This window comes from Phoca vitulina, unplaced genomic scaffold, assembly GCF_004348235.1.
Source record: "Phoca vitulina isolate PV1807 unplaced genomic scaffold, GSC_HSeal_1.0 scaffold50, whole genome shotgun sequence".
NCBI classification, from domain to species: Eukaryota; Metazoa; Chordata; class Mammalia; order Carnivora; family Phocidae; genus Phoca; species Phoca vitulina.
In genome coordinates, this window is record NW_022589753.1 from 12,146,898 (window position 1) to 12,172,228 (window position 25,331).

Genomic DNA, 25,331 nt, shown 5'->3' on the forward strand with positions numbered 1-25,331 from the left:
TTTTCAAGAAAACAACAAAGCTATTTTTAAAAAAAATAATGTGGCAGACAGATCTATGGGTCTGAAAGGATGTTTGTAATATACACTAAGTTTCAAAAGCAGGTTACAAAGCAGCAGTATGTCATGTGATTACATTTAAGTGGAAAAAAATATGAGAGGAACAGAAAAATCTAGAAGGATATAAGTAAAATGTTAACAAGGGTTATCTCTAGATTAGGGGATTATGGATGAGTTTTATTTCCCTATTTTTCCTTCTCTGTATTTTCTTATTCTTCTATAATGAATGTAGATTGAGAGAAAAGAAAGGCCAGGAAACCTAAGTTTTTAAAAGCCTGAATAAACAAGGTTTAATAACAATGCTATATACAACCAACAGTAGCACATTCCAAGAATGGAACCTACTAATACAAAGCACATCAGGCCAGGACTGTGTGACTAACTGAATAGGGTCTGCTAGTTTTCACTCACTTCTTCTGCTAGAGATTTCATTCTGCATCTTCTATGAAAGTAAAAATCCAAACGGGTCTGTATAGGAGGAGGATGACCAACATACCAGATTATCCGCCGACGACAAGGACTGCCTGTCGTCTGCTATCCCATTGGTCTGTGAGTTTTCGTCAGCTGCTGGAGGAACAGCACATTCCTGGCACTCCAGTTCACCCAGGACCCGCTCGGGTTCTGTCAGGCCGTGCTTTTGTGCTGCTTCTTAAAACACGAGTGCAAAAATCATCACGAAATTAGTACTCATCCCAAAAGGTCTGACACCAGGGAGAAGTTATTCACATCATCTTCTAGCTCATGCTTTTTCCCGCTCGCCCTTTGCCACCACCCTAGGAGACTGACATAATACTGAAAAAGGCTTGACCAAAGTGGTGCTCAGGCTTTTCATGTGTCTATTATCCACAGCCCCAATGCCCAATGAATTTCATTCATACTGCAGTCCATGTCAGTGGTGCCTCTAGAACTGAGCAATACAGCAGCCCTGCCCACCCCTGTCCACTTCTGGAAAAGGTTAGAAGCAGCTAAACATGAAAAGCACCAATTTTTAAAAAGCGCCACTAATATAGGGGTTAGAGAAGAAGAGCCATGTAAATGAAAAGAGTTGGCAGTTAGGACAGAAGACTTCAGTCACATGGGAAAAAAAACAAAGTAGACCTGAGCTTCCTGGCAGCCACATAAAAAACAGAAAGACAAAGAATTAAAATTATTCTATTTTAAAGATATTGCTACCAGAACGTATATTTCTACATTTTATTAAGTAATTTTATTTAATTCCACATTAAATAAATAATGAAATCTATGAATACAGATTGGCAGTAACCTAAATCAACTTTACAGTGGGTCAGCGGGTCAAAAACTTCTTTGTGACCCGTCGTAAGAAATACATCGTAAGAAACACATGAAAAGCCTGAGCACCACTTTGGTTAAGCGTCTGCCTTTGGCTCGGGTCATGATCCCAGGGTCCTGGGATCGAGCCCTGCATCAGGATCCCTGCTCCGCGGGAAGCCTGCTTCTCCCTCTCCCACTCCCCCTGCTTGTGTTCTCTCTCTCGCTGTCTCTCTCTGTCAAATAAATAAATAAAATCTTAAAAAAAAAAAATACATTTTAAAAATCATGACCCCTGGGGCACCTTGGTGGCTCAGTCGGTTAAATGTCTGCCTTTGGCTCAGGTCATGATCCCAGGGTCCTGGGATCGAATACCCACATTGGGCTCCCTGCTCAGCGGGGAGTTTGCTTCTCCCTCTCCCTCTGCCCCTACCCTTGCTTGTGCTCTCTCTCTCTCTCTCAAATAAATAAATAAATAAAATCTTAAAAAAAAAAAGAAATGCTGATTGTAACCCCCTGCTAAATTAATGATTTCTTGACCCATTAATGGTTTATTGACACTGGAGTCAAGCGTACAACACACAGCCATTTACCTAAGATTTTGGGCAAAAACAAAGAAAAAACTCTCTCCAATGGACATTCTAAGCTCTACAAGTTTAATTCCACTGAAACAACACCATAAAACTGAGGGAACTATGAATGAAGTCTAACAAAACGAGCCAATCTTCCCTGTGCCTCTGAACCTGCTAACGTGGGGACTGTCGCCGTGACCCATCAGTGGCCGGCCACCGACACGCAGCAGCACCAGGCACCACCTCAGGACACACGGCCACTCCTGCAAAAAGCTGCATCTATCTGGGAGCTGCCTCTGTCTTCCACGTGGAGCACCCCATTGTAGCATCGTCAGACTGTGCTGGAACCCAGCCCCAATGAGAATAAAATTAATCACTAAAAAGATACTTCTTTTTTAGATATTTAGAAATATCTTTTTCAGATATTTCTGAATTTCACACGAAAGATGGGCAGATACAAGCAGACTCATTTTCCATGACTTCACTGGGGGTGGGCACTCCACCACTAAAATTATCTGGCCAAGGACTTTTTTGGAGCAGCGAGGAGGTCTTACCTTTAACAGCACATGTGACCACATCTTCTAAGATCTCCTTCACCACCTCCTGGGCTCCATCATCAGTCCCTACACACACCCAAAGACACAAACACGAACATGTGGGTATTTCCCAGGAAAGCAAAGGAAGGGGGAGAAGGAGGTCACATCCAGGAGGCAAATGGGGCAAACAAGTCCTCTCCAAAGCCAAATCTGATAATGCCAAAAGAAAACGAGTCCTGTGCAATCTGGAAACTCTTAGGCAGCATCTGCTAGGACTTTGAGTTTCCCTCTGTGGATCCCTCTTCCTTCCTAAAGCCCTCTCCACCACCCCCGAGATGGAGGCAGGAGCTGGATTTTACCCAGCTACGCTTCTCAGCAGAACAAAAGATGGAGCTTTCTCTTGTGCCTTCACCTCAGGCACCCCAGAGCCTTGGGAAGTGACACACCTCCTGCTGCTTCGCTTCCTTCACACTCAGAACAACCCAGAGCTCAGCATGACACTTCTAATGCGGTAGCTGAGGATTTACTGCATTTTAAATCGAATTGTTCTGTCAACTGTTAACTGCTTAAGTGGAAGAGCTTCGGCACCAGTTGTTTCGGGAGAACGAGTCAACAGTCCTGGACTAGACTTTAAGGAGTAAACATGCGTGATTTCTCAAACATCACATTGACCAAAAAGGCCACCACATTAAACAGAACCAAAATAAGCCTTCAAATTCTTCCCAAATGAGGCCCTTCAATCAAGCCCCTATTTTTATGAGTTCTGTGTTTAATCCACAAGGTCCTGGAGAAGAGTACAAAGTATTTTCATTTCCACTGAGCAGCTGACCCACCCAAACTATTTATTTGCCCCCCAAGCTTCTGAAGTACGACTGACAAGTAAAACCACGGTAACTATGTAGATGGGTAAGTCAATCTCTGTGGAAAACGTGGATGTTGCATGCTTTTCTTAGAGGGTGAAAAAGAACTCGAACGGAAGTTAGGAAAGCTGGCGGCCACGGTTACAATCTCCTTGCACCCATGTCTTCGTCTAAACAACGTGGTTTAGACTAGATGGGTGTGTGAGCACGCTTCAGGTGCTCTCGGGCCACCTTTGTCACGTTTGCCGTTCTCACCATCACGAGTATCAGTACGTCACACATGTACAGTTACCAGTGCTCTTCACGCGGCCTCACCTCAGGCAAGAACATTCCCAAGACCGCAGGCTTCACGCGCCAATTTTCCGAATGTATGTTAAAATCAACGTGTAACTATTAAACACCGTTTACCAACGAGCCGCCTAAAACCATCTCATCTACATGTGACAAGGTATTTCCAAGTTCCTTTCCAGGTCCAACACTTTCCGATGCCACAATTTAATACAATGATGACGACAGCGGCTAGTCTCTACCGTACATTCCAACCCCCGAGAAATGCCAGCATGCTGAATGCGTGTCATCGGGCGAGCTGCGGGCTGGGGGAGATGGATCAGAGGTTGGAGGTGGAGGCTGCCGAGTATACCTGATCTGCAGGAAGGCGCTCTTTAGCCTGCGCACTGCTTCCACCCCACCCCCAGCTTTACTGAGGTATAATCGACAATTAAGACTTGTATATACTTGGGCACAACTCGATGATTTGATGTATGTATACACTGTGAAACAGTCACCGCAATCAAGCTAATTAACACTCTGTCACCTTACACGGTTACTGTCTATCTTCCTTTCTTGCGTGTGGTGAGAACACGTAAGATCTACACTTGGCAGATTTCAAGCATCCAGCACAGGACTGTTAAGGACGGTCACACTGCTACATGTTGCATCCCTAGAACTCCACACTCCGTACCCCCGACCGGTATCTCCCCGTTTCTCTAACCACCCTTCTACATTGTGTCAACAGATCTGACTCCTCTAGGCACCTCATATACATGGAATCATGCAGTATTTGTCCTTTTATGACTGGCTTCTTTCACTTAGCATAAGGCCCTCCAGGTCCATCCATGTTGTTATAAATGGCAGGATTTCCTTCTTTTTTTTTTTAAGGCTGAATAATATTCCAGTGTGTGCGTTATCCATTCATCTTTTGACATTCACATTATTTCCACATCTTAGCCATTGTGAATAATGCTGAACAGGGGAGTGCAGATGATCTCGTCAAGATCCTGATTACATTCTCTTAGAAATAAGACTACTTGATCATAAAGTAGTTCTATTTTTAATTTTCTGAGGAACCTCCATACTGATTTCCCTATCGGCTGTACCAATTTACATTCCTGGAACAGGGCACAAGGGCTCCCTTCTCTCCACATGCTCCCTAGCGCTTGTCTTTCATCTTTCCGATAACAGTCATTTTGACAGGGGTGAGGGGATATCTCATTGTGGTTTTGATTTGCATTCCCCTGATGATTAGTGAAACCTTTTTAAGTATTTGTTGGCCATTTGTATGTCTTCTTTTGAGAATTGTCTATTCAGGTCCTTTGTCCATTTTTTAATGGGTTATTTGTTTTTTCCTATTGATTTGTAGAAGTTCTTTGTATATTTTGGATACTTACCCCTTATCAGATATATGGTTTGCAAATATTTTCTCCCATTCCACGGGATGCATTTAAACTCTGTTGATTGTTTCATTGGTTGTGCTTATAGACTGGTTTTTATTTTTTTTTTAATTTGAATTAGCTGCGAACACTTAAAAAATTGGGAGATGTGTCATAAAAATTCAGATCTAGCTTCTATTAAGAAAAAGATTATCCGGCTACACCAGGCCACAGTGGCTGGAACCAGGAGCAGCTGACCCCTTTAGCCAGGGCGTGAACTCTACAGATGTCCTGGTGCCTCGGTCCTTGCCACTGAGGACAGGTGTCATTACAGTGAGCACAAAAGCGACAAAGGTCTGTCAAGAGTGGGGAAAATGGGACACTGACAGGGTTGGGTGTCTGAAAGACATCAGAGAGAAAATACTCCCTTGTGGAAGTGACTTCAACACAGTGAGGAAGAGTGAAGGCTCCGGAGCCAGTGTGTCTGGTTCAGGTCCCTGCTCTGCCACTTCCCAATGTGGGGACTTACGTCACGTCACCTCTCCAAGCCTCAGTTCCCTCAGTAGTGAACAAGGATGATTTCAACAGCACTTATGTCATGGGGCTTTGTGAGAATTCAATAAAATAATACCCAGAAAGCATTTAAAATGGTGCTTGAAGAGTGAGGACTCAAGTGTTAATTTTTCTTTGGCCCGTAGAGTATGATTGTGCTAAGACATTCATGATGCCCTCATGAGAGAGGCCCTCTTATGTCTTTTTTTTTTTTAATTTAAATTCAATTAGCCAACATATAGTACATCATTAGTTTTTGACATAATGTTCAATGATTCATTAGTTGCATATAACACCCAGTGCTCATCACATCACATGCCTTTTTAAAAGATTTATTTTAGAGAGAGATAGAGATAGAGCACATGCATGAGTGGGGGGGGGGGGAGGGCCAGAGGGAGAGGAAGAGAGGAAGAGAGAGAGAGAAGCAAACTCCCCAACGAGTGCAGAGCCTGACGTAGGGCTCGATCCCAGGACTCCGAGGTCATGAGCTGAGCCGAAATCAAGAGTTGGCCCCTTATCCAACTTAGCCACCCAGGCACCCCAAGGCCTTGTCATTTCTGCCACTTGCCTGGCTCTGGAGACTAAGTCCATATTGAAGTTTCCCAACTAGGGGCACCTGGGTGGCTCAGTCGGTTAAGCATCTCTTGATTTCGGCTCAGGTCGTGAGACTGAGCCCCACGTTGGACTCCACACTGGACATGAAGTCTGCTTGAGATTCTCTGTCTCCCTCTGCCCACCACACCCCCCACTCACTCTCTCTGTCAAAAAAAATAACAAAAAACCAGACAAGAAATTTCCCACTAGCCACACAGAAGGCAGTTTCAGTTACTTAAAGCCATCACTATTTTTCATTCTAAAGAGAAAAAAAAATGTCCATTTCTCCAGGGATCTTCCTTTTCCCTCACTGCAGTTTTCGCAGTTAAATAGCACCAGGACCATCATTTTTTGGAGGAATAACAGTGTTTAACTCATTTTCCTTGACAGGCTGGATCCATAACAGCACCTGTGCAAAATCAAAATATTCTCAGGCCAGGAAGGGGTGGGAGAGTGAGGAAGCCCTAATTCCAAAAGAAGGTTCCTGTAGAGGGAGCTGCCGCTGAAGAGCCCCTAAAGAGGCCCAGATGAAGCATGACTCCCCACAGTACCCCTGCCCTGCTTCCCTTGTTGACATGTCAGCCTGGGGTAGGTCTCAGAAGAGGTCTTCCTGAATGATATAATAACCACTAAGAAGTCTGCTATGTTTAAGTTTCAAGCATGCTGTCAAAATGTTAGAAAACCAAACCAAACCAAATCCTTGCAAGGTTCAGAATATGCTGATTCCCTAGGACGTCCAGCAGTCACCACCTGGCCATTACTGATTGGCTATTTCACAAACTCTGTCCCTAAGCAAAATAAGAGGGTCACCTTGCATAGGTTCAGATAAAAGAAACCCCTGCTGCCATTCCCTCCCTAGCCAGCAGGAGAACCACCCCTGTGGTGGGTATTGCCAATTACTAACTCATACCCTGAGTCCTTACAGAGCTCTAATTTTGTTTTGGAAGGGGCTGTTCCTGTATTTCCTGGCCATCCCAGCAAAAAGGGTGGCCAGGTGACCAAGTTCTAGCCAATGAGGGGTAAAGCATAAATTACTGGGGATTGCATGGGCTTCCGGGAAGGCTCCTTAGGAAGGGGCATGACTCAGCTGGGAGTCCGTGAGTCCAAACCTCTCCCTCCTTCCTGCAGAAGGACATGATAGCATCTGGAACCATGAGGTAACCTGGAGGATGAAAGTTACATGCTAAGAATAATGGGGAAAAAATTGAAGGAATCTGAGACACACCCTCCCACACCCCTGTTTTCTGTCCAGTGAAGCGGGGACCATGGGGGATGGGGTAGATGGAGTAAGATGCATTCACTCATTCATTCCATCAACAAATTGAGTACCTGCATGTTTGGCACTGTTCCAGGCATGTGGACTACATCACTGTTTAAAACAAAGATCCTTATCCTCACAGTGCTTACATTCTAGCTGGGATAATAACTGTGTTATGCTGCACACTACAGAACTAGGGAAAAAACAGAGTGGGAGGAGGCAGATGTGGAACTGGGGGGAACAAATGTGAACACATGGTGACAATAAAATGTGACATGCCTGTTTCCTACAAACTAGGGTTTGGTTGTGTCCAATGTCCAAGCACTTGGTAATATGCAAGAATACTAAAGGGAAAAAAATCAGGGAACAAAGCTGTTTGCTGTCACATTCCAGCCACACGCCAAAACGGTTCCTCGACGGAAGAAACACTTAGGCAACCTAGTGTTGCAAAGTAAATGTCCAACAAGCAGCTAACACAGAGGTCGTAAAACCCTGAGCTGGAGCCGTCCAGCAAGGCAGGCTGTGTCAGAAAGGAGGGGGTCCTGGGGGTACATTTTGTTATTTTTATAAAGTGTTGTCTGAGACAATTTTTGTTTTGTCCATAAAAAATACTGAAATTCCTAAAGCAGAGGATCTTGGATTGCTAACATGTAAAACAGGCTCCCTTTATTCTATGCACCGTTCGCACTGTTCCCACCACCTTCACATCTGATTACCATCTTAACTATTCGCTCTTTCTCTTTAACTCATTTTTTTAAGCGGAAACTTATTTGAAAGCTAATAACACAAAAGCAAACACACAGGTCCAAGTGCCAGACACTGCTCTCATGTAATTCTTACAAACCTGTAGGATAGGTACTAGCTGTGGCCTCATTTTACAGATGAGGACTCTGAGGCTCAGAGGGGTTAAAGATTTCACTCAAGGTCACAGAGCTACTACACCGTAGAGTCATGATCTGAAACCAGGCTGTCCAATCAGAATCTCCGTATCGGGGGCGCCTGGGTGGCTCAGTTGTTAAGCGTCTGCCTTCGGCTCAGGTCATGATCCCAGGGTCCTGGGATCGAGCCCCGCATCGGGCTCCCTGCTCTGCGGGGAGTCTGCTTCTCCCTCTCCCACTCCCCCTGCTTGTGTTCCCTCTCTCACTGTATCTCTCTCTGTCAAATAAATAAATAAAATCTTAAAAAAAAAAAAAAGAATAAAAAAAAAAGAATCTCCATATTGGCTGGAGGAGGATGACTTTGCTCTATTTTAGAATACTTAAGAATTGCGTTTTTTTCTCTTAAAGAATGAGATCCAAGAAGAAAAAATGAGCTAAGAATTCCTTAAACACACAGGTATTTGTGTACCTACGATACTCATTATCTATATGAATGTAAAAACGCTAATGTCTCATGCATGTTGGGAGTCAAAATCTTAAAAATGATCTTAAAAAAAAAGAAAATGGAAGTGACAGTTTCTGGGCACAGGATTTCTTTTGGGTGTAATTAAAATGTTCTAAAATTGACTATGGTGACGACTGCACAACTCTGTGAATGTACTAAAAATAATTGAATTGTACATTTTAAAAAAGCTGAATTTATGGTACACAAATTTTATCTCAATAAAGCTGTTTTTTGAAAAAAAACTGACAAGAATAGCCAGGCAATGAGGAGGAGTGTGAATGGACAAATGGGGTGGGGTCCTCTAGGGAAGACTGCTGGCTGTGCCCCCAAATTCACATAAGCTAGAATGTCTCAGGCTCAAAAATCTATTTTGTAAGTTTACACAGAGCAATTTAATCCATGTCTTGGACAGGCTTGATAAGACTTACGAACTGACTGTTGATTTATCAACTTAGGATGAAAAACTAGTAAAGGGAAAAGAGATGCTCAAGTCTGTTGGTGAACCGTCTCCATCTACGCAAATTTCACTGGGAGGCAAATGATCCCAGGAAGGCCGTGGGGAGGGTTCTCAGTAAATTAAATAGGAAAACGTAGGGGTGCCTGGGTGGTGCAGTCGGTTAAGTGTCTGCCTCTTGATTTCGGCTGAGGTCATGACCTCAGGGTCCTGGGATCAAACCCCATCTAGGGTTCTGTACTCAGCGCAGAGTCTGCTTGGGACTCTCTCCCTCTCCCTCTACCCCTCCCACTCTTGCACTGTCTCTAAAATAGATGAATACATCTTAAAAAAAATAAAAATAAAAGTAAATAAATAGGAAAATGTATGTCGAGTGCCCAGTTAGTGAGCACGGTGCCCGGCACAGTGACTGGCTAGTTAGGGGTGGCTTCAGGACGTGATGACTACAGGATGGACCCCACAGAAGGGCAGGGTGTGTCCCCTCCATCACAGAGGCACTAGAGCCCAGGCCTCTCAGTGGGTCTCGACAGCCTGGATTCCAGCCCAGGGCACCGTCTCCCTGTGTGGACATCTCCACCACCTGTCTCTTGGGTTATCCTTTCTCCTTGGCTTCCAAGGCTGCTCAATCCCTTCTTCTGAAGAACCATCCTTTCTTTAGAGCCACATCTTGAGAACCTGAAGCCACTCACTCTTTTTAAGGGTAACAGCACACTTTTGTTCCAACCCACTATTTGCGGGTTTGCTATTTGATTGTTATAGGCAATCTGATTCCCATATTCCTGGGAGAAGCCTTGCGGCAGGGGGTGGGGGGCACCAAGTACTGGCAACAAAACCCACAGCAATATACTAAGTGCAAATCACTCTTTGTTTTACAGCAGAATTTTAAGTTACTGTGTTTTTGCAAAACCATCTTTTAGAAGTCAAGCTTTTTTTCCCCCATTCATTCAAAAAAAAATGTATTTACTGAGTGTCTGCCATGAATGCTGGGCACCATGCCAGTGTTGGGAATATAGTGGTGAACAGAGTGGTCCAGATCTCAGCCTGGTAATAAGTAAACATAAACTCTTCAGTGATCTCAGGTAGTGATAAGTGCTATGAAAAAAAGAAAAGAGGCTGATAGGGCAGAAATGTGGGAGCTGCAGAGAGGGTGATCAGTATGAACTGAGAGACCTGAAGATAAATGGGGGGGGGGCAGGAAGTGCAAAGGCACCAACAGCAAGCATGGCACTCCCAAGGCACACTGTGCAGTCAATACGGGGGAAAGAGGTGTAAGAGGGGATGGAGAGGCGGGCAGGGGCCAGGTCACACACTGCCTCGGAAGCCGTGGGGCAGGGCGGGCACAGATTTCACTCTGAATGGGATCCCACGGGAAATTACAAAAGGGGTTTAAGCAGAGGGGGGCTGTGATCTAATTCATGCTTTTAAGAGATCACTTTGGCTGCCACGTAGGAAATGGGCTGTAGGGGAAACACTCTGATGCAGCTATAGAGATCTGCGTTTTTATCTGTACAGTTATGCTTACTACATACCAAGTGTTTAAATATTAATATTTATTGACTGACCACAGCCTGATTAAGGGTTACAGTAAAAACCTGGTCCTTGCCCTGAGAGTTTAGGAAAGCAAAGATGGCGAAAGATCTAGAGGGTGGGCCAGGAGTTTCTGAGCACCTCCCCTGAGACACAGGACCGCAGGACTGAGACAGCAACTCTGTGCTCACCCGGAGACCCGTACCATTCTTGGTGGCAACTTTCTCTTTTGTCCTTTCCTTGAGTAAACGGATACAGAAAAACCTTCCAGCAGCAGCACTTGGTCTGTTCCTGTGTATGTCAAGCACGCTGATAAATAACAGAAGAACAAAAGCTGCTCACACACGTGTCCTGTCACAGAACATACTACCAACGCCAACTGTTGTCAATAAGGGGACAGAAGAGATGAGATGAAGTATAAAGAGGGGTCAGGTATTTCATACAGACCAAGCAGCTAGAGTGAAGAACTGCACAAAAATCACTTGGGAAGGTACATCCCTGAAAAAAATATGAATTTGAGAACTGATTCATACAACCTGCCCAGGGAAACATGCAAACATTCTGAAATAATCTTACGATAACCCAATCCACCATTTCTTACTTAATGTTTCATTTAAGACTATAATCAGGTGTGGGATGTCTCTTTCATTTAAAAAAGCAAATAAAAACACGTAATGTACTAGGTCACCAGAGAAGAAAACAAAGCTGTCTGTCTGTCTATCTGTATGTCCGCCCACCCTCCCACCTTCTTTGCTCCTTTCAGAGATGTCTGTGAGTAGCCACTAGCTGCCAGGCTCTGAGCAAGGTGCAGAGATCCCGTGTATACGTGACAGAGGGGGTCCCCTTGCCCTCCTCAGGGAAGAGAAGACAGACACTGAGTGACTAACTATCCAAACAATTAACTACTGAGAGATAAACCCCCAAACTGAAGCCACCGCACTGAAGCTGACATCAAGAAGCAGTAGCGTGCTGCATTCCAGGGACTACTGAGAGAAAACCACACAGCTGACAGTGGACAACAGACATCACGCTTCGGTGGCTGTGCTCCTCAAGAGATGAGCAACAGGGAAGGGGAAGGCCCAGAAATACAAGCTGCTATCAGAGGTTTCCTGCAGATGTTACCAGACCCCTTCAACTGCCCCTCAGCCATAGACGGGTCCCTCGCACGGCGGGAAAGGAACAGTGCCCAGGGTGTACCTGACAGCGATGGGCCTCTTTCTCTGGGTGCATCTCCATTCTCTGAACTCATTTTTCCGGAACCACTCCTGGCATGTTCACCGTTGGTTAAATCTGTCTTTTCAGGAGTCGTTGGTTTGCTCTGTGCCTGGCTCTGCTTCAAATGACTGAACTTTGGGGACACTGTTGCAGCTTGGATCACAGGGGACTGGGGTTTTGACGGGATTGGTCTTTCCAATTCTCTGGCCTCCTGCAACTACAAGGCAACAAAAAAGGGATTTAATCTAAATGCTGCCAGCACTGGGGTGCCTGGCTAGCTCAGTCGGTGGAGCCTGTGAATCTTGATGTCAGGGTTGTGGGTTCGAGTCCCATGCTGGGTGTAGAGATAACTTAAAAATAATAAAACCTTAAAAAAAAACACACACAAAAAAACCTGGTCCCAGCATTTTAAGAAGGACCAGAAAATACGCCAGCCTGAAGGATAACATTTTAAACAGAAGAGTAACATTTTAAAAAGGAGATAAATTCTCTTGACAAACTCAAAGCAAATTCTGAATGCTGATTCCAAAACCCAAGCTAGACTCTCTCTCTGCTTTTTAAAGCAAGAACAAAAACAGAATTCAGAGGAAGAAGGGATGCACTTTAAAATGAAACCGTTCACACATCGGGTGTGCCGTGCCCCCAGCAGCTGATGACCGCCACCACTCACCACTTGGTTTTCCATGCGCGTGAAAATGACGTTCAGCATCTGAGTGAGGGTAGCCTTGGCAGTGGTTTGATTGATGAGATTTTTGCTGGCCAAATAGATATTGTAACATGTCCTGACTGTCTGCAGGATAGTGCCCTCATGAATTTCAATGTGTGGGGATGTCACCGCCGTCAGAAGAGCCTGAAACAAAAATCCACAACCTTCACCTTCACAAACATCCACCTGCCTCCCATCCTCCCACAGCCAAACTTTTCTACAGGGTTTGGCTTTGTTTTGGTTTGGTTTTGTAAATTTTAAGAAGATGGCTCTGCAAACCAAAACTCCCTACTGCTCTGAGCTTAAAGATAATTATTAACTCTATAAAATCCAAATTATTTGCTGTAATTAAGTTGTGGTGAAGAGGGCTATCAGTATACTTTTTTAAAAGCCAAAACACAGGCAGTTCTCTCAGGAGGGAAACCGCTCCAACTCGATCTCACCTATATTAATCACAAAATACACAGGTTTTGATAGGCAGTCAGCGTTCCAGTTCCCTGGAGGGTTTTCAAGAGAGCTTCAGGAGCGGCTAACATGGAGCCATCCGCACAAAGCTAACACAGTCAGGACTGAAGATCTGGAACGCTGGCTACACCCATCCTGACCCTGTTCTCTCGACAAGCAGACGGTACTACCACATGCCAAACCACTTCTGGCAGCAGAAATGGAACAGGGAAAGGGCAATGGAATGGGAGGTGGAGGGCGGGGCAGGACAAGAGGACAGGGGCAGATTGGTGTAAGATCATCCAGGACCCACTGAGAAATGGCAGACTGGAAATCCAGAATTTCAAGGAGAAAGACCAGAGGATTTCAGCTGAGTCAACTGACAAGCAATTTACATTGTTATTAGTGGAACTGTTTACTTTGAAAACACACCTGGTTCCACTTTTCCTGTCTGTCTGTGCTAATAAATTCTGACACTTAACAGAAGATCTAAGCGATGCTTACACTCTTCTGTTCCAGCTCAGCACCACCTGAGACAACTAACACATGGCGAATTAGAAATCCAAATTCCCAGGGGAGACTAGCTTGCTTATTTAAAAATCCAGACCAGGCAAACAAACAGAACTACCTTAATTATTTGTAACTGAACTCCTTCGTCGGTCTGAGGGCCCTGAAAACAGTTGCAAATGGTTTCAACAATGCGGTCGATGAGCCGCTTCCCTGGGGCTCCGCTGTCGGGGGCGTTGCCGGTGATGTGCCCATACGCGATGAGTTTCTAAATACAGAAAGAACAGAGATGACAAGTTTCTGCCTGGCCAGGCTGAGGCTGCCCATGGCGGCAAAAGACAGGCAGTAAGCTTGACCTTAACTTCCGGTTCTCACAGATCCCTCTGCTCCCCTGGGGCATGGCAGGCACAGCCACCCTATGGGTGCAGTGTTCACCCTGTCTCCCATGGCAGAAAAGCCCCAGGATGGTGAAAGCTGTCCAAGGGAATAGGCGAGGTGTAGAACAGTCGCCGGTACACGACCACTGTTGTGAAAAACTGATGGACCAAAAGCTACACGCAATGGAGTCAGGGGTTGCCCAGAGCTGGGGGCGGTGGGGGGGGTGGGTAGAGGGAAACGGGGAATGACTGCTGATGAACCCAGATAAAGATGGTCTACAATTAGATTGCGGGGATGGTTGCACAGCTCTGTCAATGTACAAAAATCACTGAATTGCACACTTTCAATGGGTGACTCGTATGCATGTGAATTATTTCACGAGCTGTTAAAAACCATATATATGTTTTTCTTTTTAAAAGGAAAGATACATAAGAAACAACCGATAATGTGTTTTGCTGGAGGGGGAACTCAATTCTGCACCTTTGTTATCTAACGTGTGTCAACCCAGTGGCTGAAGAAGTGGGGGGCTGCCTGGACCACGCCCTCTTGGTCAGGCTACTGACTGGCTTGGACAGGGGCTGCCTTTCAGAGGCCTGTGCCACCTCACTTAGGACCTGGATTTCACTGTGGAGAATCTGAAAGCTGGAAAGGAAGTCAAAGGCCAGGGGCAGGATGATTTCCAAGCCTGGCTGAGACTCAGAATCACCTGAGGGAGCCCATTACAAATGCAGATTCCCAGTCCTCAACGCAGACCTAGTGAATCAGAACTTCTGGGGGAGAGCCTGGTAACCAGTGTTTTTCTCCAAGCTGTCCAGGTTATTTTGAGGGTTGACCAGATAAAAGAATCACTCATCTGACACAACCCCTCTAGGATATGTGAATTCTAAGGCATTCTCTGCTTCCACTGACTTAAAAGACTTCTTAAAATGCTGTCCTTTTGGGCGCCTGGGTGGCTCAGTCGTTAAGCGTCTGCCTTCGGCTCAGGTCATGATCCCGGGGTCCTGGGATCGAGTCCCACATCGGGCTCCCTGCTCGGCGGGAAGCCTGCCTCTCCCTCTCCCACTCCCCCTGCTTGTGTTCCTGCTCTAGCTATCTCTCTCTCTGTCAAATAAATAAATAAAATCTTTAAAAAAAAAAAAAATGCTGTCCTTTTTGGTTCCTAATTTGTCATTTCCTTGCCTCTACACGCACAGAGTGACACAAGGACCTGAGGTTATCTACTGTGCCACCAGCACTATGCTAGGAAGACCTGCCGCTTTGCAGAGGCCCGACTCCATTTCTCAACAGCTTTTCCCCCATCATTAGCCGTGGAAGCACTGCCATCCGGTAAGCTGAACAAAACGGGTGAAGAGAGAGTGGCTGAGAGTAGAACATGATCCTGCCAGATCGTGTGACTGAATGAGCAGGAGAGGCCTGCACACCCTCTGCTGATCAAGTCCAACCACAGAGGTCACCAGACAGGGGCAGGGGGTGGGAGCAGGAGTGGGGAAGGTGCAGAGGGTGGGGGCGGCGCTGAAATGTGTTTCTGAAAAACAGCTCAAGATGCCCTTTACCTCAAACCCCTCCCTGCTGCTAGACACGCAGGCTTCCGAAGTGGGCAGCGCTGGCTGCCTGGTAAGTGAACTTTGGTTTTTGACATTGCTTATGCCTTACCCCTAATGGATGCCTAAGCCCATCTGGAGCACCAGATTATGAGTGGGATGGTTCTGAACTCCTAAAATGTGAATGCTGAGAAGTAGGCCCCATAGAACCCAGCAATGATGCAACAAAGCAAGGATGGAGGTGAACCACTGCTGAATTCAAATATGGAAAAGGATTGGAAGGATCCTCTCTCCTCTACAGGCTCCTGAGAGAGCACATTCCCCTTCAAGTTGAACAGGGTTTTATTTTATTTATTTATTTATTTATTTATTTTAAAGATTTATTTATTTGACAGAGAGACACAGCGAGAGAGGGAACACAAGCAGGGGGAGTGGGAGAGGGAGAAGCAGGCTTCCCATGGAGCAGGGAGCCCGATGCGGGGCTCGATCCCAGGACCCTGGGATCATGACCTGAGCCGAAGGCAGACGCTTAACTGACTGAGCCACCCAGGTGCCCCAAGTTGAACAGGGTTTTAAAGTATGGCTTCACTCCCATGTCTGTGCAGTGACACAGGGCCAGAAGAAAGCAGAGTTCCTGCATCCTTGGGGATTTCTAGTTCTGCCCTCTTACCCCTCCTTGGGCCAGATATTGTCCTGGGCACTGGTGGCACAACAGGGAGTAAGACGGTCCTTCTTCCCCTGGAGTTTATATTCTCCAGGGCAGGGCAGACCAAAGCCAAAAGTCCTGGCTAGGATCTCCAGGGCTCTGTCTGATTTGTAGACATCTTAAAAAGAACAAGTTGCAGTGATAATGCATAGCATTATCTCATTTTTGGAAAATAAAAACTATGTGACTATGCGTGTATTTTTGTAAATGCACAGAAAAAAGCCCGGAAACATAGCAGAGGTCCAGCAGCATGAGTGAGCTTGGCAAGCTCACTTAAGGAAAGTGCTTTGCACAGTGAGTGGGGTGGAAAGTTACTGGATTAACATGATGTGGTACATTTCTAAAGGCTCCTTCCAGTTCCTGCACGGCGAACAGGCTGGAGGGCCACAGGAGTAGAAGCAGGGGACCAGTGAGGAGGCTACCGCATCTGTCCAGGAGGGAGATGCTGGTGGCTTGGACTCGGGAGGGTGACACAGATGGAGGGTAGAAATTCCTGCTTTATTTCTTGTTGATGCAATGAGATGGGAAGAGGGCAGAGGAGGGAGGCCTTTGGGCAGTTGACTCATTGACCCTTGTGTCCAAGGAGGCTGCCTGCACAGGGATGTTCACTGTTACTCTATTTGTCAATGCCCCTCTATAGGGGAAGAGATAAATTAAATGATGGCATAACATATCATACATCAGTCAAAAGGATGCACATAGCCACATAGCTAGATCTTAAAAACACTGTGGAAAGTAAAAAGCAAGCTGGAGAATACCTAAAACTTACATAACATTATATGTCAACAATACTTCAATAATAAAAACTTTTTAAAAATTATTTTAAAGAAAAGTATTAAATACATAACGATAAAGAAGAGTGCAGATATGGAAGAAATTGAGGGTGAAACATGATTGACTTGTGTTTGAAAAACACTGAGTCCTCATCATATTTGCTCCTCATCATCACCTACAAAGGCAAATGACACTATTGTTATTCTATGTCTGAGGATCCCGGACTCTGGAAAGGTTAAAGAACCTGTTCCAGGTGTCTTAGTGACATGTTAAGCCAGTATATAAATGCTAAGCTATCTGTGACCCAAGTCTGTGCTTTCTAGCCTTGACTTATTTTCCTTCTTTATGGACAAAAAGTTTTATTAAGTTGGGTCATATGAAGTTCCTGAAACCTGTTTTTCACTCCATGAGAATGACAATTTCATGTGGTTCAACCTGAAACATTATTAAAATGAGAAAGTCCACATATCCAACTAACATTCTAAAGATGCAAATAAATTAGGGAAACTTGTCAAATTCATAAAATAAAAATCTACCACCCATAGGCAAGAAAAAAATGAACAAGAAAGGAAAAAAGTATACGACCTGCACAGGGTTGGGGCTAGTGGTCTAAGGGACTTCAGCCTTATCTGTAAAGTTCTAAAAAAAAAAAATTTTAACAGAGAATGTAGTCATGTACAACTTTTATAATTACGAATGGATGTTAAAATGTGCTTCAAAAATCCGAAGTTATCTAGAAATGAGAACTAAAACATAATGCTTGTGGTATGAACGAAGGACAGCTGAGACCAGTGGTTTCCTACAGCCCTCACTGGGACATAGAAAGAAAATATTACAACTCTATTCCTATTTTTTTTTATCTTTTTGAAAGTTCTATTTGTGTATGTTTTATAATATGTGTAATGGAGTAACACTAGTACATGTACATAATCTTACCATTAAAGAAATATGAATATATTAGAAGGATATTCTCAAAAAAAAAAAATCTGGTTACTGACATATGCCCAGGGAACCTTGGAAATCACGCACTGAGTAAAGCAAGACTGAGCCTAATGCCCCTCCCCTGGCAGGGAGGGGAAGTGTGCAGCAGACCAGGTGCTGAAGGGAAGGAATAAAGAGAATTTTTATCTTTTGGTAGAAGTGAGCAGCAGCAGGAGAACTCTCTAGGTTTCTGTCAGAGGAGAGAGGGAACTCTAAGCTAACTGTGCTCAGGACAGACCAAACCCATAAGCACCTTTGCATCCCATCACCTCTCTAAGCTCAGAGAAGGATGCCTTTAAATGCCCAGGGCAGAATGTGGATATGTCTGCAGCTGGCTTCAATTCTGCTCAAACCAACCTTTGCCCTTAGACACTGGCCTTCCATTTCCAAGACGAAAGTCATCTCTCCCACGCTGGGAAAAGCCAGTCTAACAGGCTTTGCAAGGACAACCTCGAAGAGCGAATGAAATTTTTCATTCACTATTCCAGGGAGCACTGGGTCACTTTCTAATGTCGTAAAAAGGACGACACAGCTTGCATTTTGTAAAATGACCAAAGAAATTTGAGTATACCTACTAAATCACAGAGAACTTCCAGTCTTAAAAAAAAAAAAGAGCTAACCATATGTCGTAGGCCTGAAGACACTTTTACATTTATAGTTCAAGTCAGGACAGTGGGCTGAAGCAGAGCAGGATGTCAATGTTTCCGTTCCAGAGTTCCAGAAACAGATTATTTCCAGGAAAATATAGAACATAAAATACAAACAGCATTATTTTTAATCAAAGGGCCAGAACCACAGGGTAACAGTTAAGAGTGGTGGTCAGCAACCTTTTTCTGTAAAGAACCAAATTTTTAGGCTTTATGGTCTCTGTTCCATCAACTCAGCTGTAGTAGTGGGAAAGCAGCTAGAGATCAGAAACCACGGGCACAGCTGTTGCTACGGACTAAATGTTTGTGTCCCCCTGTTCCTATGTTGAAGCCCTCCTCCCAGTGAGATGATATTAGGAGGTAGGGCCTTTGGGAGGTGATTAGGCTTAGATAAGATCATGAAGGTGGGGTCCTCATGATGGGATCAGTGCCCTAGAAGAAGAGACTGGAGATCTAGTGTGCTCTCTCTGCCATGTGAGGACACAGCTGACGACTGAGCCATCTACAAACCAGGAAGAGGGCTCTTACCAGGAACTGAATCAGCTGGCACCCTGATCTTGCCGTCCCCAGCCTCCAGAACTGGGGGAAATAAATATCTCTTGCTTAAGCCACCCAGTCTGTGGTATTCTGTTGTATGAGCCTGACTAGATTAAGACAGCTATGTTCCAATAAAACTTTATTTATAAAAGCAGGTGGCAGGCCAGATCTGGCTTACAATTTTAGTTTAACGACCCCTGGTTAAGAATTCAGACGGGGTGGGGAGAGGTCTAGATACCCCATTCCACCACTTCCTGGGCAGGGGGAGCTCTGCAGGGCTGGTCACTTTATTCTCTCAACCTCCATTTCCTCAATTCCAAAATGAGGATGAGAGTTAAGTAACCAGAGTGTTGCTGGGAAGATTAAACACAATGCTGCGGACAGAGCACTGAGCACAGGGCCCAGCACAGGCCAAGTACTCAATAGCCACTGTTCTTAGTACATCGGTAATGTTAACTGTCAGCACCAGCTTCAGAACTAGACCGTAACATGAGAAGAAAACAACTAAAATTAACTTATGCCAAATTTCCTCAGAAAATTTCACAGCAACGAATATTTTAGGATGGAAGGAGGACTTGGGCCTGCCATTTAAGAATTCTTGGCTCATTATATGTTTCACATAGGACAATCTGTACAGAATTATATTGAATGAGAAAATAGCTTTTCATTTGGAAGAACTGCTTCTGCGAAGAAACTGTCATCAACTTTCAAGTACAGATATATCAAAGAAGCGAGATTAATAGAGTAAATATTAGATTGGAGATGCCAAAAACGTGGCATGCCCACTGCCACTTGGCAGCCCGTGCCTCAGCAGACATCACCAACTGATCACTGTACTTTCTCAAGAAATCCAGATGAAGCTGCAGATAGCTTTTCAACACAGCTTCTGAGCAATCATAATATAAAACCTATTCACTATGCCTGTTCTAGAAAGTACTGATAAATTGTGGACCTCTGAATATAATTTTTTAATTTATCAAGCTTTTTCCATTGATGTGTAGGTTGCCTGCTGGGGTTAAGGATAAAAGTGAGGTAACCAGAAACCTCAGGAGTAGATCTTAAAAAAACAACAACAACAAAAAAAACCAAGAATGCTGGACCAGGAATTAAGAGACCCACATTGTAGCCCTGTTTCTGTCTTTCATACTTGCATATTACTGGACAAGTTATCTTAACTTCTTTATTCCTGTTTCTTCATCAATCAAAGGTGATTTATAACAAGGTCACTGTGGCTCTCATATAGTCAATCCTTATCATTCCCAGATCCTGTATTTGCAAATGTACCCAACTCAACTACAATTTATTTGTAAGCCCCAAATCAATACTTGTGGCACTTTTGCAGTCATGTGTGGACACACGCAGAGCAGTGAAAAAAATCAAATCACCTGATGCATACATTCTCAGCTCAGGTCAAACAAGGAGATGCTCTGTCTTCTCATTTCAGCTCTTACACTGTAAGCATTATCTTTTCTGTGGCCTATTTCATGCCACATTTTTTGCTTTTTTGGGTCCATTTTGTTGGTGTTTTTGCCATTTAAAATGGTCCCTAAGCACTGTGCTGAAGTGCTGTCTACTGTTCCTAGTAGAGCAAGAAGGCAATGATGTGCCTTACGGAGAAATTACGTGTTAGGTGAGCTTTGTTCAGGCATGTGTTACAGTGCTGTGACCATGAGTGCAATGTTAATGAATCAATAAGATATATTAAATAAGGCGTCTTTAAACAGAAAAACACAAAGAACAAAGTTACATATTGCTTTATGTATTGACCAGTTGATGAACGTGTTTACGCCAGAGGCTCACAGGCACCTTATCCTGTATTTCTTATGGGAACAATGATTCAGGATTTGCTTATTCCACATTCACAGTGTCTTTATAGAATATCACACAAATGATGAATAGTGATATCTATTTCTCTACTTGATATTCTGAATTTTAATGCCATCAAGAAAGAGGTGGCATAAAAATATTGCATGTGCCCACGTGTACCCACATTTCCAACTAATCCTAAAGGTTTCACTTAGAAAAACATACATTAAGGGAGTACAACAAAGTATTTCCAGGGAAACACATTCTTGTTCTGGCTAAGGAGGTCAGACCCCTTACCCTTCCCTCCCTCAAAGAACATGTTGGATTGCTCCTTCCTCCATCACCCTGGAAGCATAGTTCCCCTAAAAGGACCAGCAATGGCTTGGAGGAAACCCTCTTTACACCAGCAAGTTTCAACGTGGTACCTGCAAGCAGTCGAGGGATGTGCTGACCACCCGGGGGGACTTGGACTGGCAAGCTAGCTCAAATGGAAGGAAATACTTGTCAGCTTCAATGAAGTTTGCCTTTGGTGGTGCGGCAGCGCCAAGCCTAGAGAAAAAGCAGGAGAGGGCCAGAGAGGAGAAGTGAAAAAACAAAAAGTTTGCTTTTCCTACACATCACTCTAACTTCCCATCCCACTTGCAATCATTTAATTGAAAGTGCCTGCAAACTGCATCTGCGGGGCGAGACAATTAAAAATGGAAACACATGCATTAGGACAAAAGACCAAAGTGCCCCAGGCAGAAGGGAAGGTCTCTGATTAGGGAGCTATGTTGACAGCGTCCTGGCATCAGCCATGTTCTGAAATGTGACCAACTGGCTTTTTAACTATGAAGACGAGGAGCAGCCACTTCTGGGGCAAGCTGTCCTCCTGCCCAAGGAAGCATGACATACAGGCCAAGGGCTTTGCCTCATCTGTCAAGAAAAGGTACAGCAGCATTAACTTAATCTACTTTACCCTTTCCTGCAAATGTGCAGTTATTGAGTTGGTAACCTGTTAACCTAGCATCTGTTCAAACACATACGGAGTCCTGCCATGTGTCCGACACTGCTAGGAGAGTATGTGCCACCTGGGAGCTAAGGAATACGAGAAAACACGCACAGGAAGGGGTTCCCATGGCTACTACCTCTCCCTTAATACTGTATTCCAGCAAAGAGAAGAGCTTACCTCTGCTTTTCTATCTCTGTTTTAATTTCATCTGGTGGGGAAGAAAGAAAGCCATGTTAGGAGCATGCAATATTTATATAAAAGAAAACTTTACTAAAAGATATTTGGAAAATATTAAAAAGAATATTTATGAGCTTTTAAAGAACGAAAGGCTGACATGAAATTATTAAAAGTGACTATAGTAACAATAATAATAGCTAACACAGACATGGAGGTTATTTTGTGCTAGGCAATGCTCTAAGTACTTCACATACTTTCATTTACTTAATCCTCAAAACAATCCTATGAGGTAGGTGGTATTCATCTCCATCTTATTTAGAGCAGGACTTCTCAACCAAGACACTACTGACAATGTGACACCGGGGAACAGGTAATCCATGGGGCTGTCCTGTGCACTGTAGAATGTTTAGCAACATCCCTGGCTTCTACCAACTGGATTCTAGGAGCAACCTCCTGCACTCTGGAAAACCAAAAATGTCTCCAGACATTGCCGAGTGTCCCCTGGGGCAAAACTGCCCCAGTTGAGAATCACTGATTTAGATGAGAAGCCACGGCACAGAAAGGTTAGGTAACTTGCCTCCTGTGATGTATCAGGAACTGGGGAACCAGAATTTGAATCTTAGGCATTTTGGCCCCATAGTCCAATGTTCTAGCTATTTCCCCATTCTGCAAAATGTATGTTAACGACAGCTACCACAATATTATGGTCATGTAATAATATTTCAACTGTCTAAAAATATGTATAGAAGACTGGCAACAAATAGAACAAAAAGCTGTGTTAATAGAATGACTATTTTTTCTTTTTTTTTCACATTTTCTATGATAAGCATATATATTTTTACAATTTTTTTTAATTGTGGTAAACACACCTAAAAATTTACCATCTTAACCATTTTTAAATGTACAGCTCAGTATATTGACTACACTCATATTGTTGTGCTAAGGCATATATAATTTTTATGAATAAAAATTTTTACCATGGAGGTTATAACAACTACCCAGTGAAGGTTACAGAAATAAAGTGTCATTATTCACAAATCACAACCTCAAAGAGATAATCTTATTTCCAGGAGAACAGCTTCTGTGCCCTTGAAACAACAGAACACTCCACCTAGACATGGAGAGAATTCTCCCCCAGCCCCTCAGTCAGATGTATTCTTGCATGTTACGCTCCGCAGGCTCAACATATTATCAAAGCAGGCCACTGAAACAAGTCTGCACCGAATGCCATGTATTTAGATAATCTCCAAAAGGGCAGCCTTTTTACAATCTGTTGAGAACCAGTGGTTTGGATATGGCATTAGTTATTCCAGCAACATAGTTCTGGTAATTACAAATTTCCTTTGCTTGGAGAACTCCTTCTAGACTGAGCTAGGAAGTGAAAACTGAACAACTAGACTCACTAGAGGTGGCAATTTCTAACCTTCAAGCCAACCTTCCAATGTCCTCTTACTACACACATAAGAAAATGGGTGAGAAACACCCAGATGATTAATATCAAGCATTTTGCTCACAGACCATAAGGGCTGTGACACACAGGGTCTGTTAAAGAGAGCTCTGTGGCACGGTTCCTTCCCTTTAGGGACAAGAAGTAGCTGTGGCTTCCTCTAGCAGAGGCCCCCAGGCTGTGGGAATGGCCCAGGAGGCTGGGAGCCAAGCTTGCAGAAATCTATATCCAGAATATCAAGGCTCTGCTCAGTGCTTAAGATCGTGCCACTCTGTGACACTCCAAAGGGGCACTGCTGCTCAAACTTGAAAGAAAGTAAGGTTTCCTTCCAACCATGGTTACTTTGTTAGAGTTTAGATGTTCAATGTGCCTGAAGCAATCAGGCCTTCACTAGAGTCTGTGCTGGCCTCTGAGCTCCAAAATTATCTGTTTTGGAACGTCACCAGTGCTAACTCACCGATGGCTAAGGCAGGGTCTGACCTACAGCAGGTGGCCAACAAGTGACAGTTCTCTTGCTCTTTTCTTAAAACAAGAGCCAGAAATAGTGCAAAATCTCTAGTGCCATGGGTGGAACCAAGCAGAGCCAAGGGGAAAAAGAAAATGAAGGGCAGGTGCCCATTCAGTCCTCACCACAACCCAGGAAGGCCAGAGCACTTATCCCATAACTGTTACACAGCTGAGGAACCTGGGACACATGTGAAGCCAGCTGCCCACCGTCACAGCCACCAAGTGCTACCGGGTAGTCAGGATTCATAACCCAGGCTGTCTGCTCCAGAGCGATACTCCAGAACCCCTCAACGGTGAGACAGAGGAGGAAGATGGGTGAAGGAAGAGGAGCATATGGAAGGGCACGCCTGCTCTGGTTTATTGCTTCACATTTTAATAGGCATTGCTTTCCCAACAGCCACTTGGGCAATTAGCAGTCATAAATGAGCAGGCTGGAAAGCTGGGAGACCTGAGGTGAGGCAGCTTCAATTAAAAAGCAGCACTATCTTCCTGGGAAGTCCTTTCTGGGCATCGCCGCTGTCTATGAACCCCAAGGGTCAGATTCCCCCATTCATCAGTGACTTTGGCACTGACCTCTGCTCTACTCCCAAGCTGAGTCCAACAACCACTTTCACCAACCTCAATATGCCATCACTGGTCAATTGGCCCAAAGTCCCCCAACGTCCCTGCAAACCTGCAACTCTCCCCCACACATCTGACCTGCCACACACCTGCCTCCTATACAAACCAAGGCTGCCCTCAATTCCTTCAACTTCCCCTCCGAGGACCTCCTCCCCGCCTCCCCCCGCCCTGCTCCAAGCCAGGCTGCGTGGCTGGTCACACTTGGAATCTTGTCCCTATGTAGAACTGTGGCACTTCCAGCTCCTTCCTGTTTCATCCCCTCAATCTCCTTTCCTTCCAGATGTCCTACTCAACTGCTCTCAGAAGGGCCCTTCTTTGGCCTGTCAATCTTGATGAGTCCAACATGTCAGCTCTCCCCATTCTTCAGTTTCCAGGATGGGTCCCATTAGCAGGACTATTATCAGAATGATAGGCAATCAATAGCCATGCCTCTCTCTGACCTTTAGTCTTTAATTTCTGGCAGAATTCCAAACTTGGATTACACTACCATCTCCTTTTGACCTGTCTCCACCTAACAACCAGACCTCTGACAACAGGGCAAATTGGTAGGGCTACAGAGCCATAATCACCAACCACAAATGGAACCCTAAATCTCGCCAGGTAAGCCCACTCCTCTATCGTCCAGACGACTGCAT

At 44.6% G+C, this 25,331-nt stretch overlaps 1 protein-coding gene across 1 annotated transcript in view; it reads right to left on the reverse strand.

The window, feature by feature from the left end:
* The window catches only part of ARFGEF2 (ADP ribosylation factor guanine nucleotide exchange factor 2), a 92,129-nt gene that overhangs the window by 57,682 nt on the left and 9,116 nt on the right, over positions 1–25,331 (reverse strand). Inside the window, exons 2-8 of the mRNA XM_032387515.1 lie at positions 22,122–22,152; positions 21,379–21,502; positions 13,705–13,851; positions 12,597–12,776; positions 11,909–12,143; positions 2,453–2,521; positions 554–705 (exon numbers count right to left, since the gene is read on the reverse strand). Coding sequence (XP_032243406.1) covers positions 554–705; positions 2,453–2,521; positions 11,909–12,143; positions 12,597–12,776; positions 13,705–13,851; positions 21,379–21,502; positions 22,122–22,152 — 938 coding nt within the window. The remainder of the gene's footprint in view (positions 1–553; positions 706–2,452; positions 2,522–11,908; positions 12,144–12,596; positions 12,777–13,704; positions 13,852–21,378; positions 21,503–22,121; positions 22,153–25,331) is intronic.